The sequence below is a fragment of the Falco naumanni genome, chromosome 7 (assembly GCF_017639655.2).
Source record: "Falco naumanni isolate bFalNau1 chromosome 7, bFalNau1.pat, whole genome shotgun sequence".
Taxonomy (NCBI): domain Eukaryota; kingdom Metazoa; phylum Chordata; class Aves; order Falconiformes; family Falconidae; genus Falco; species Falco naumanni.
This window is the reverse complement of record NC_054060.1, coordinates 42,695,851-42,709,770: the sequence shown is the minus strand read 5'-3', so window position 1 is coordinate 42,709,770 and position 13,920 is coordinate 42,695,851. Positions and strand designations below refer to the sequence as shown.

At 43.7% G+C, this 13,920-nt stretch overlaps 1 protein-coding gene across 2 annotated transcripts in view; it reads right to left on the bottom strand.

The window, feature by feature from the left end:
- Positions 1-10,554: 10,554 nt before the first annotated feature.
- The window catches only part of CCDC88C (coiled-coil domain containing 88C), a 102,110-nt gene continuing 98,744 nt past the window's right edge, over positions 10,555-13,920 (bottom strand). For both annotated transcript variants that reach the window (XM_040600958.1, XM_040600959.1), the window contains one exon: positions 10,555-12,883. In XM_040600958.1, coding sequence (XP_040456892.1) covers positions 11,870-12,883 — 1,014 coding nt within the window. In that variant the 3' untranslated portion in view covers positions 10,555-11,869. The remainder of the gene's footprint in view (positions 12,884-13,920) is intronic.

Sequence of the window (13,920 nt, the reverse complement as noted above, 5' to 3'; positions counted from 1 at the left end):
GGGGTGGTGGTGGTGGAGGTGTCTTCCTCTCTCATCTATGCAGCAAGACAAAGGCATAAACAGATCAAAGGGCTTGTCCAAGGTCATTCAGGAAGACCGTAGCAGATGTAAAATCTGACCTCCTACTAACTCATGTCACAAGTCTTACTCCCACAGGAGTGAAAGCTGCACCATGGGATACATATTGAAGTGTCTGTCATTCAAACTGAAATGTACTACTCTTAAAAAAGTAAACAAACTTTTTTTTTTTCCTCTCAACACCAAACAAACAAAGCCCCAAACAGCACTGAAGCTGGGAACAAAGGCTGTTACCAGTTCAGATTCTGAACTGGTATGTAACTCACCTGATATAGTGTGCTCTGCCATGCTGCTGTAGGGACACCTGTGACACTGTGAGGCCAGTACAGCACCTAGCGAGAGCTCCCATCTACTTACTGTAATGGGGCAACAGTGGTCCAAGGGTGGCCAGAGGCAGTAAGTCTGCAAATGGGAGTCTTGTGTGGGGTGTTCCGAGATGTTCTCCATTTTCAACCTGGTGGAAAGCAAAGTGACATAAGCACAGAAAAAAACCAAAAACAAAACATAATGAAACAAAACAAACAAACCCAAACCCAAAACAGAACAAAAAAACCAGGAAGAAGATACAATGACATTTGGAAATACTCAGGAGCACCCATGCCTAACATCAGAACCAGCATCAAAGATAACTCCTCATTCTAAACACAGACAAAGGGCTCTTCAGGTATGGCAGACTACCAGATGGCAGAGCCCTTCCTCTGCCAGGGCCCCTGGCAGATCAGAAATCTAAGATTATCTGCAGGGCTAAGGGACCTCTCTAGGTTTCTGAGGAGGGATGCAGCAGAACAAAATAGGGAGTTCTTGAACATGGCCAGAAAAGGATGCAAAAAGCACAGAACAGTCCTTTGCCGGCTCACTGTGCTGCTCGGAGGATGGCAGAGATGCAGACGGCATACCTAGCTGAATAGGCAAGGCACAAGCTCGCGGGAGCACAACCAGGGGCTGGACATCCTGTGCAATACTGGAGAATATGAAGGGTTGAATCAAATTTATCAGGGCTATTTGGAATGCTCACTCCTCTTTTGTTGTTTTTTTTTTATTTTATTTTATTATTTAGTACTATTTAGTTATATACATATATAAAAATATACGTATATTAAGAAAATCACTCTGAGTGTGATCTTTCAGGAAGCAAAGTAAAACATTTGTTCCAGTGCCTTTTAATCCACAATTATGTACCCTTGAATATCACAGGTTTTTTATTAGATTTAAAGAATTTATAATAGATGATATTAAGAAAATGATATGCAGTTATTTCCTTAGTAATATGTGTATTACTCTTCAATAAGGAACAACAGGGCATTGCATTGGACTGTTTGCCTTCCCTGAGAGCCTCCCAGTGGCAGAGATCACTTTGGTATCCAGGGCTCATTGGTGGCTGCAAGGAAAGCATTTCCACCTCCTGCAAGGTGCAGGCTACAGATAGGGAACAAGCCCTGAGAAGACCCACAGACAGTGATTAACCCTTTGGGTGCCAGGGAAAGCAGAGACAGCCAGTGGAAGTAACACGTGGCAGTATCTCTTTCCCAGTCCCCACCCTGGCTGCAATTCTCTGTCAATGCTGAACTGCAAACATGCTCAGAGATGTGTTAGACAGATGTTAGATACAGATGACCAGAATATCCAGGAAGCAGAGCCAGAACCTTGGCCATCAGACACATCAGACATACATGTCTATCAGAGTATGTTAAAAAGGCAGCACTTGACCAGCAAAGCTGGTAAATCAGGCCTTGTTAAGTGGAGCAGAAACAATCACTTCCACAAACCTCCTTTTAAAAAAATGAGAGTAAAATAAAGTCCAGAAAAATCCTGGTTTGCTTTTCTTGCATCCAGCCACTATATATTGGTTGACTTAGCATGCATATGCTGTAAAACAGGTTGCTAAAATAAAGGGATTTGGTGGCTTGGGTCACCTGTCCTTGTCACTTCCAAGGGGACAGAACAGTGTCTGCTGCAGACCACAGCCTCCATCACACACACTCAGCAACTGCATGTTTGTCTGTATTTAAAATTCTAAAAATGAAAAGAAATGACAGTTTTTGTAGCCTTTTATCTCCATGAATTATACAGCAGCTATTAAAGCTGACAAATAGCTATTATTCTGTGCAAGTGGCAATTCTTGCTTTTTGCTCGATTTGGTCAAATCATTTTAATGCGTGTGATGATTAAGTAACTCCATTGAATTGAATAGCTCCTGGCTTGCATGTGTCAGAACCAGAAGCAGCAAGCTTCAAAAAGAATGGAGATAAACTGGTGTTACAAATGTCACAGACGCCACAGAAATGCATCAGAAAGGAGGTAATCTAGACCATCTCCTTACTCAGAGCCCCAATAAAGAAAGCTAGACTGTCTCCTCCAGAGCTTTACCACCTTCTCTTAAATTGCCACTGAGAAAGATTCTGCCTCTCCTCTGGCAATGTCTCCATCCCCTGGCTAGGTTCATTCTTAAAAAGCTTGCACTAATACAAAAATCCGTGTTTCCATGTTTAAATTCATTTATTTTTTCTTGTCCTTCTGTGGATGGACATGAAAAAACAGTCTATTGCTACCTTTTCCAGTGTTAATCGTATAAATGAGAATTAATCATACTGTTCCTCTTAGACTTCTCTTTTGTAGTCTAAACAATCCCATTTTTTCAGTCTTCTTCACAGACCATGTTTTCCAGACCTCTGCTCACCCACGTCCATCTCATTTCCAGTCATTAGCACTCCTCTCTAAGCATATTCCAATGGAGGCCCTTTCTAGCAGCACTGGCTCCATTTAATTCCAATTACCTGATCTATGTTTTGCCTTTAAGGATCAAGTTTCTGATGAAGTTTGTTTTAAATCCTTTCAAGCACCCATTTTGTGAGGATAGAAGGTAAATCAATATCTTCTCTCTCTCTTTTGCAGTGATAATCCACATGCACATTCCCATTTTGTGTAGCTGAGAAACAAGAACTTGCTACTGCTCTTCCTTCCATCCTGGTACCACCAAAGAGCCCTTGCAGGTCCAGCTCTTACACTGCACCGACAGGTGGCTATGCAACACCAGGGTTCACATGCAAGAAGGAACACTGCTGCAGATTTCACTGCAGCCCAGGCATCCTGCTTTATCTATCTGTTCTCCTATTTTCTCTTGTTTCTGTTTTGTCCCAGTCTGCACTGCATTACGTGTTATTTTTAACCTTTTCCACAGGTCTCAGTTTTCACTCTGCAGGGCACATGCACAGTCCTCAGATCTGCACTCCAGGTGCTTTGGGAACACGGACCAATGTCCTAGAATTTATGCCCAGAATGTGCCCCAAGTGGTGAACTTGGCTTCAAGAGTTACCAGTGGGAAATGCCATTGCTTAACACACATCTCATAAATGAGCTCAAACATTCAGGCCACCTTTCTACCTCCAGAAGAAACTTCAGGTGTCTGCCCTTGCCGCTGTGCTAGCAGCTGCCAGGTTAGACCCCTCTCCTCCCCCTCAGTATCTGACTTCACGGGGTTCCCAGCTTCCCTATGTTAAAGACTTTCATTTCTGCTGGTAATGTCTGCTGACCAGACTTTTATCCCATTCACCATCACACCCCGCAGAGGAAGAGACGATGTCAGGACACGCAGGGGACCTCTTCTGCAACCTCCAGTGCTAGTGAGCAGTGCCTTGGGGCTGACTTGGTAGGTTGGTGCCTCAGCTCTATCTCACAGGGGCTAGCACAGCTCTGGCCAGGTATCAGCCAGGCTCTGCAGGGCCACAAACGCAATCTGGGGTCACATAATTTACCTTGGGGTACAGATACATTCTTAATTCAACGTACCTTATCCCTTTCGAGGGATTCTCCTTGTGAGAGCATCCTTCAGCAGGTATAAATTCTCTCCTGGCTCAGAGGTTACCAAACCGGCTCTCAATTGGCACCTTCAGCAGCTACTTTCTGGAAGGTGAAAAAAAGATTGGAAACACCTTTGTGAACTCAGAAAAACTGGGGATCTTCTGCCACAAACTAAAGCTCGGCATTAGTGTGACACAGGCTGAGACCATCTCAGCTCATCACAGGAACATGTCCACACCTCATAACCAGCGAGAAATCCTCTCTCTATCCTCACCGTGCTGGTGTTTCCCAAGCGCCTTCAAAATGTCTGATCAGAAGTGCTCCTAATTTCCTACTTCTGCCCACCTCAGCAGAGGTAGGAACCTGGAAGGGCAGCAAAGACTCAGTAAACTAGTTGTGGACAGCAAACCAACCCCACAGGTTAAAGTTTGGGGTTTTTTTGCCAGACAGCCTATACCTCTGTAGTTTTTCCTGAGGCAGGGAACAGGTTTCATTTACACTGAAAGTGTAACTTAACCATCTTTTGCACCTGTGTGTGCAACATCCAACACAGATGTCGTTTTGGACACCAGAAATGGGCTTTGTGTGGCTGGACTTGGGGCCGTACTAGTACTGTGTCTAGTGTCTACGTGTGAATTACCAGTTACCGTCTGAAGAGAATTAAGGGCCTGTAGAGGGTGAGTCTACTTGTCCTAAAGTGAGCCCTGTGGTAAAGCTGCAGGTACCTGGTTCTCCCCTTCACTTGTAAAGGGAGAAAGGCCTCGCTCTTACAGAGTGAAGGGCGAGTTGACAGGAATATTACACAGTTGTCCAGGAGCTCTGCCTGTTCCTATTCACAGCACTGAACAATGCAAAGACACAGACACAAAGCAGGTTGAGAATGCAGGAACTTCTGTGCAAAGACTATAAAAATTAAAAGTTTCGTCATAATCTAGAAGGCAGGGGCAGAGAAATTTGTCGTAGTCATCACAGCTACTCCAGAGTCCAGGCTAGAGTATCTCTGTTCCTACTAGCTGCAGAACAACAGACTGAATTCATTCTTTCCCAAGCTGTTATGCCACTAAGAGACACTGGCTTTGATGTGTGGCCTTGCAACTGCTGTGAAGGACCCATGGACGATTATGCATGTGTTGGGAGTAACCAGCTGGACCCACCATGAATGCATGCATGAACTTCCATTCAGATGTGGAAAAGAAGGTTGGTCACAGGTAAGTGAAGTTCTTGAAGATGGATAGCCATGTGGACTTGGAACTCCTGTGCTGCTGCTCTTCCTTCTGTTACCACAGATCTGGGAATTTTATGTGAGAACAACTGTGGTCATAAGGTGGTCTGTATGCCAGTGTTCTGATGCAGTGGGGAAGATGGGGCCTAAGTGCCTTTGAACCAGTACGTCAAGGGCAAAAATGTCCTTGGCCTACAGCAACTACAATAGGTGGTCTGTCAAAGTTTGAATGTACATAGCTCTCCAGACACTGGTGTTTCCCGTAAAACATTGCTACAAAGACATTGGGCTAAAAACAATAGACTGTGGTTACCGAGTTCACTTTTTGCTTTCCTTCTCAGTTTTAGATTTACTTGAAAGTATAGTCTCCTTTCCAGGATAAACACCGTCTGCTAAACAAGTATAACCTGTTAAACACCCACCTTATGTGGGTGAAATTTGACCCAATAAAGTCTTGCTAGTATCTGTTTTAATTCATTTGCCTGATTACATCAGAAGAAAACAGGCACGTGCTCATATAGGAGAAGGGTGGGAGACTGAAGGGAATTCAGGATCTGCCAAATGGGACACACTGTTACCATTGATATGGCTGGTTAAATAAACAAGGAAAAGAATCTGTGTTCGTGGGAGTAATAGGATTTGGCTTCAGGGATTCAAGGTTGTTTTATTTAATTAAGGAAGCCAAAATAAGCAAGGAAGGAAATTCTGAAACAATGAAAATTATGTGGATAGCTAGGAGGTCTAATGGAAACGGAGTACATAAGCTGTCCAGTCCTGCTTACACAATGCTGTTAATGCAGCTTTCCAAAGCATTCTACCTTTTTGTCTCAGTTACTCACAGACCAAAAAAAGGTGTAAGCAAGCTCAAGAGAAACCAACGGTTACCAACTTCAGCTTAATTTTATTTAAATCCCAACTAAATCGATATGAGGTCTATCCCAGGCAGCTTGTGCCAGCCCGTTTTCTCTATTTGCTTTTTCATAGAATATTTTAGGTTGTAAGGGACACATGAGGGTCACTGAGCCCAACTCCCTTTTCCTCACAGACTACCTAACACTAAACTGTATGACTAAGAGCATCATTCAGATGCTCCTTGAACTCTGACAGGCTTTTGCACTGCTATGAGCAAGCTACTCTTGTTCAGAGGACTGCAGTTTTAAAAAAAAATCCCAAGATTTTACCTTCACAGACATTCCCTGATTCTCAGTATTTCTTCTACTTTCACTCACAAATAGCCAAAAGGGTCCTACAGGAGCACTCTCAAACTGACTGGAAATTTTCCACTGAGTTTTCCATCCCTGCAGAAGGCTCAGATGCTGCAGCTGAACATCCCCAGGTAACCAGTGGCTCTGAAACACGCACATCCGTGGATTAGGTATTTTGTGGGCTCACAACACACACACAAGCAAATTTCCAGTTTTGGATAACTAGAGAAAAAAATCCACTTGCAAAGGTGCAGGAAAGCATTTTCTGTGTGTTTAACAAGAATGGGATAACTTTGGTCAGACATATTTAAAGCAGCAAGGGAACATACACTTGTGCATCCCATAACCTTCAAAATACCCTGCCAAATGGTAAAACAATCAGACTAGGAGCACTACAGAAAGCTCATTTTGGTCCTTCACAGACATACTTTCCCACTTAGTTCTTGCAGAAAACTCCCTCTTCCCTCCAGTGCAAGTCTCTAGAGATGCCTCAGCAGTCCGGTGGGGAGTTGTGCTTCTCCAGCTGGAATATCCTTCTCAAACTCTCATGTTCTTTCTTAGCAATATGTTTCCAAACATAAACTGTGCTTTACTTGCCATTAATATCTCACACTTTCAGAGCACGCCCTCTACTTAAAACATAACGTGATCTTTGACTTGCAAATTTCAGGCATTTTCACATGGAGAAGGTGCCCACTGTTCCTAGTGGAACTGGCCCAGCTCCTGAATCTGAAGACAGCCACCACCTGATGTTGGAGAGGAGAGGGAGCCTCTTTTATTTTGCCTGATGATGTTTTCTCAGGGCAGAGGCTGTTTAGCTCTCCCGTAAACTATTTCATACCAAATCCAAAGCATTAAAATACAAGGCTATTACATTAATCTATTTGATTCCATAAGAGCATGGTGCCCTGTGTCTCACCAATAGCTTTGTTTTCCCCTTCCTAAGAACTCTCTCCTTTAGCATGACTTTCAGGTCACACCACAGGGTGTCACTCACTGAGGAGGGAGCTGGGCTCCCGTTTTCCCTTCGTGCAATACATGCTTTTCATGGCTAATGCCAACACTTAGATTTATTGCTCTTCCCCATTCTGATATGCAACACACACATTATGTACTTTGGCACAGCCTCACCATCAGAGCTACATAATCCTCAGTTCTGACAATCTTTGGTTAAAAACATGCGAGTGTTTTAACTACAGCTGATCAGAACAGCATCTGGGAATGATAGAGCGCTGACATTAGTTTCCATGGCATTCTGTGTTTTGTTTTGGACATGTTTTAGGCTCCTAGTTTCTATGGAATAACCACATATTCATTGTCATGCTATGAGGAAAAAACAGTTTTGCTCCCCTACCACTGCTCACCCCAAAACCTCCAACAATCAATAAACTGTCCTTTCCGCAACTTCAGCAGAGGTAAGTACAGGTAGCCTGCCACTGAAGTGCCCGCTCATCCATGTTACTCTTTAATGGTGTCCTTCACAATTCTCCAAATCTGAACTAACCTCAACTTTGTGTCACATTTCATGAAGTCACATTTCACCCTCTAGGCCCCAAGTTAGCCTTTTAAGGATTTTCCCATTTGAGAAGCTTTTAAACAGCAGCTATCTGTTGTCCACTGTTCTCTTCATACTTTTGAAGAGATCTTTGTGACTGGTAAAACACCATGTAGTATTGTACAACTTGCCATAGCTTCTCCCAGTCACTTTGAACTCCTACCAGTACCCTCTTAAATTAGATTTTTTTTCACCACTTTCCAGCTGATGCCATTTTCTCTTAGTTCTTATGGAAGCCTCTAGTACCAGCTTTCAAGACAGACCTTCACAGCCTGGTCTACTTCTCCAGTCTAGCAACCCTTCATAATGATAACTTCATTTGTTATTTTTAGTAACTGAACTATTTCACTCTGCACTGTTAGGTCAGGTTAATTCTGCCTAGTACTGGTGATCTGTAAAAACATTCCCAAGGCTTCCACCTTCCCTTGAACAGCTCCAGTGCTGCCAGAATCTGATATTCCAAGGACTCTGATAGGCAGAGAAGCAATTGTTAGGATAATTTTTTTTGGTGGAGCTTACCACAACTGATCCCCCTCTGCACCCTTTCATCTAAAAATGCAAAGCCACAATTCAAATGCTCTCAGCGTAATTATTTCTGGAGCATTTCTTCCATGTTCTGTCTTGAAGTCATTTGCCTTTGGCTGAACTAATTTGCCCCCAAACACCTGGATGATCAGAAATACTTGCTAATCACACGGGTTCCTTGAAACCTCATTTCTCTAAACCAAAATACTAGCCCTTTTTACAATGCACTTACAGTTGGAATTTCCCTTGTTATAGAAAAAGGTAAATTCTATTTTTTAATTCTTCTTCTGGGGATTTTATGTTCTAGGCTCAATTAACTGAAATCAGAAAAGGTCTGTTCACTTCATGATTACCTACCAAGTTTGAGGAACAGCAATATCTGAGAGGAAAAAGGTAACCATGACATCGAATGTCTGTGAATGACCCCTCAGGCTTCAGATTTCTTGGTAAGGAGATGCTGCAGAGCACACGACTCCCTAGAAGCAATTTCCACAATCAACCATTTCTTATACTTCAAGCAAATGCCATCATCATGCAGTGTGTGCAATTTTAAGCACGTGTCAAACAGCTTCACTGACTTCAGCGTCTAAGCGCGCTGCAGGGAGCGTGTGCTGCCGAAGGCACCACAGCCCCTGGGCTCTGTCTATCGGCAACTGCTGCCTCCTTGGCATGCGATACCCTTCAAAACCCTGTCCTTTGATACAAAACATCATCTAGAGAATTAACGAGCCACATATACCAACCGAGGCACTCCATTATCCAATGTTACTTAAATGGTTCAGAACAATTCACAGCATTATTTGGCACACAGTCGGTGCCTACCCTTCCGTGTCGTAAAGTATCGGCATCCCACGGCCCTTTGCCACACAGAGCTGGGAAAAGCCAGTGTGCCAAAGCTTAGGGCTCCTGCAGAGACAAGCACCTTTCTCCTGTGCCCAACACACAGGGTTGCATGGCTGCGGCTGGCCACTCACCGTCTTGCTGCCAGCAGTCCCACCGGCCAGGCCCGGCTGCCTGCCCTTGCACAGCACATCCCAACAGCCTTTCAAGTCATGCAAACTGAAACAGGCGTTTCACCAGTTTCCCTTTTCTTCTTGGAAGGAATGAGAAGCCTGAAATGGTCTGGTAGTTCTGCCCTTTCCACTTTTCCCCTCACAGAAACACCTCTCCTGGCAGCTCCCGGCAGCCAGTGCCTCACGGCAGCTCCACCAGCGCGAAGGCGGGAGGAGTTGCTGCCGCTGCCCTCTGAGGAACACAAGAGGCGTCTCCCCCCATGTCGCTTCGACAGTGAGCACCCGCTTACCCAGAAAGGCACCCCAGAAGGCACCCAAGACTAGCAGCACCTTAGCTGCAGCAGGCCTTGTTCTCACACCCACCCCACTTCTTACCTGATGGCGCAGCAGGTGTCGGGCGCACGCCACCCCGGGAGCAGATGCATCTACCAAAGAATTGAAAAACATTAATGAGCAGGGCAGACTGCAAAATGGCTGCACCTGCCGCAGCAGCACAGGCATCCAGGCCAAAATTTTCCTTGAAGTTGTTCCATGTTATAACATCTGTATTTTAAACTATTCCATACTTGAAAGGTAATACGTAAGTATTACATACATTTTTATTCAAATGTACTAGAACTGAGAAAGTAAATAACTGCAAATAACTCAAGACAATGATCACTACAGTGTAAGTGACCAAGCAGGTACTTACAGCAAAAGCAGATCTGCAGTAATGGACGACTAACAGATGAATTCCCCAGGAGCCTAGCCTGCAGAGCCACCGAGCACATGCCTCCAAAACGGAGCTGGAACAAGGGAGAAACACCAGCCTTTCATCTTGAGTGCTCTGGCCAAGAATCAACGTTGAGAGGAAATTTATGGAAGGAGAAATTTAGTTTACCAAAAACACTATGTTCTGAAATGGCTGCATAGCACATAATTTTAAAATTGTTGCAAAACTGTAGTTAGCATTAAAATAACAGAGAAGTCAGAAAGTTCCTTTTGCTGTTCCCTTCACGTTCAAAGATGAACACAACTCTGCCACAGAGATGCAAATCAATATTGAGCCTTACACAAAGCTACTGCAGACAGATCTCCATCCAGCACCATGAATCGTGGAATTTTCTTTCCCCAAGGAAAAAAAAAAAAAAAAAAAAAAAAAAAAAAGTACAACATCCATCTATTTTATTTCAATCTTTATTATAAACAATTTTGTAGTTTCCGGAATAGGATTACTACATACTAGATAACAAAAACATCCTCAGATGAATCAGTTTTAGCTTTTACTAGATTAAGTCAGAACCAGCAAAACAAGTATTAATTTTTTTAAGGATTTAGTCTATTGCAAAAAAACCAGCTTTACAAAGGTGAAATAGAATTAAAGATAAGCATTTGATCATATATACATAAGCAGCTGATGACACTCTGGACAGAAACATACAAGGAGCTTCTTTGCACATAAATAGATCTTTAAAAGTATATTTCTTTCACATGTATACAAAATTATTTTGCTTTCTATACTGAGCAAAGTTCTTGGAGATGTAAACAAGGATTTCTAAGAGACAAAATCCCACATACCACTTAGTATGTGGGCAGTCATGCACACAAGGATGTAATAATACAATTTACACAGCATTCCTATACAATACTTGAGCTTCTTATATACATACTTACAAGACACTTTTGTACATGAGATGCCACCTTTGCAATTGAAATGGCATCTCCCTGAAAGGCTGCATTAGTTCCAGTGTTTGTATAAAAGATAAAACAAGTTTCAAAAGGCAGCACCACTTGGCTTGCAGAGTGTCAAGGATCCACTGAACTGCAGCTATAGTGAAGGCATTGGGGTAATTGCGCTGGTGCCTCTGTGTTTACACAGTCCCAGTGGGGAAGGTCGAGACGTGACCCTTGAAGTCTGCACGTTACCTCTACAAAATATGGCTGTGGCAAGAAGTGATTTTAACAGATCCACAGCTAAAGCCACATACTTTTGCTCTTCAGCTTTACCTTTAAACTACTTAAGCCAAGTATCTGATCTGTCTTTGGGGGAGAAGTGTGGCTTTTATATGACCTTTTCAGTATGGTTAAGTTTTATCAATGTTGGGTGGGGTTCAACACACACACACACACACACACACACACGACCTGTGAAACTCTTACTTAATGCAGGTAGAAGGGGTGCACAGTGCAGCGATGACAGAGGACCCTGCTAAGCTTCTCCTGGAGTGAGGAATGCTCAACACCTGTGAAAATCACATGCCAACCTGCTGTGATATTAGGTCAAGCTTCCATTTTGTTTTAGGCACAACTGTGTCAAAAGTAGGGCTGGGGTTTTCCTCCTTATTTCTCTTAATCATACTTGTTCCAAACAGAAAACAGTTCCCGGAGAACACTGAAAAGGCATCACCTGCATGCTGCTCTAAGACCTGTCTAGACAAATGCTACCTAGACATCAGTAATGCCAAACACACACATTACTAGTTGCATCCATGGGTTACACACACCCATACTCATACCAAATTGTCTGCTGATCCCCCTGTGAGTCTGGAGACCCAGGAGTGCTGCTGGAGTTGCTTCCTCTCACAGGCTCCTCCATAGCCCCAGCACTGCCTTCTGGCAGCTTACCCTGGCACTTTGTAAGTAGGGCATCACCCTGGCCTTGCCCTAGGGAAATATTTCCCTCAGTGCTGCTGGAAACAGCTCTGGCAGGGGCCACTGTGGCCACCTCCCCAGTACGAGGGGCTGGCTTTGGTTTGACTTTAGAAGGGACATGCAGTGTGGGTGAATAGTGTTGCCCAGGGTTCACGCATTCCTGTTGCTGGACATTCAGATTGCTGGTGGAGGCAGTGGGTGAGGCGGAGAACTGATGGAAGGAGAGCGGCCTCTCATCTTTCGGTGGGGCCAGGGAAAGGCGCCTTGCATCAAGCTGCCGACAGCGAGAATCAACACCTTGCAAGGAGCCTGCCACTTTTGCAGACTGTGGCCTCTCTCTTAGAGTTGCCTGGGAGCTCATTGGCGTGAAAGCCCCAGAGGTCTGACTGACAGTGTCCTTGCCCCCACGTAGGTCTGCCGCTGACTTCTGAGGGCTCTCCTGCTTGTAAGTCTCTGGGCCAGTGGCTCTGAGGAGGTCTGCAGAAGCTAAGCTGAATGCCCTGCTCAGGGATGTACTCCTCCTGCTCACAGTTCCAGGCTGCTGAGGCTGTGCCATCTGCCGCACCCCACTGGCAGACTGGTGCTGTGGTGTGTGAGGAAGCTTAAGGGACCCCTGGGAGTTCACTGGAGTCTCAGGTTCAACGTGTCTGAGGTTTGGCTTCATGTGATTTCCAGGCTTTGCTGTTCTTCCTTCTTCATTGGTGGTGATCATTTTTACAGTTGGAGCAACAAGACTAGTGGGCATCTTAGCAGCCTCCTTTCTGGATGGCTGAACCAGCAGGTTCCCAGTAGCTGAAGGCTCATTTGCTTTCTTAAAATAATCGCTGAGCAAGTCATCTCTGTTACTGGAGGTGTCCTGGTGTGAGAAAATATGTACATGCTACGTTAATGACATTTTTTGTTTAAAGAATCATGTAGAGCTTTGTGTAGATAATCTTCCTTCCCATTTAATTCAACCAAAACACAATGACAGATTTTATATTTAAAGTGGGGAAAAGAAGATATGAATTTACAATGGGTATAAATCCAAATCAAGAGATAACATACTCATCATCATTAGATCATGACAGCTTTGTCTGCCAGATTAATTGTCATAAATTTGTCGAGTTGCACTTCACATGCAACCTGGGCAGCAGCTCTTCTGCTTCCTTTCACATCAGCCACTGTCACTGAAACATCAGTATCGTATTAATGCCATGAGCTGTCGGTATCAGGGAATATCAAAGATGGCCTGTCTTCCAGAATACAGTTCATCTGGGTAACACTCTACTGTAACTCCACGGATATGACAGGAGAGAATAACTCAGTGAGATGCGTTAGCATTTCAAGAAAGTTTCATTGCTTCTCCACTGATTCCCCTCAGTTCTCCCAGTCAATATACTACATATGTATTAAAAGCTGCATATACAATATAATGAAATGCACAGAAAATCCTTACAAAAATGGAAATATAATTGTTTGTCCACGATTAACTTACACGTTTCAAGTCAGACAATTAACCTGGCAGTAAAAGAAAATATACAATAAACATTTCATGGGGATGGTCCATGCAATCGAAAAATGGTAATGTTTGACCAGCTGCCATTGGACTATTAGTGTAAAGGCATGCTCAGAACAGTTAAGGGACATGCTGTCTTCACAAAAGACATGCTGAAACAAGCTCATGGAATTTATTTCTTTACTCTTCTCTAAGCAGTATGTTAAAGCTTAATATATTCATTTTACTAGCATTCCAAATGTTTCTTCCAGTCACAGAATTGGTTTGGTAGAAGTGAACACTGTCAATGGTAATAGTGCAGCAGGAAGATTTCTATGCTCAACTAGATGTTGAAATGTTAGGGTTATTTTTAAATTCACTTAAAACTGCTGTTATGCACATTAACATTACAGAAC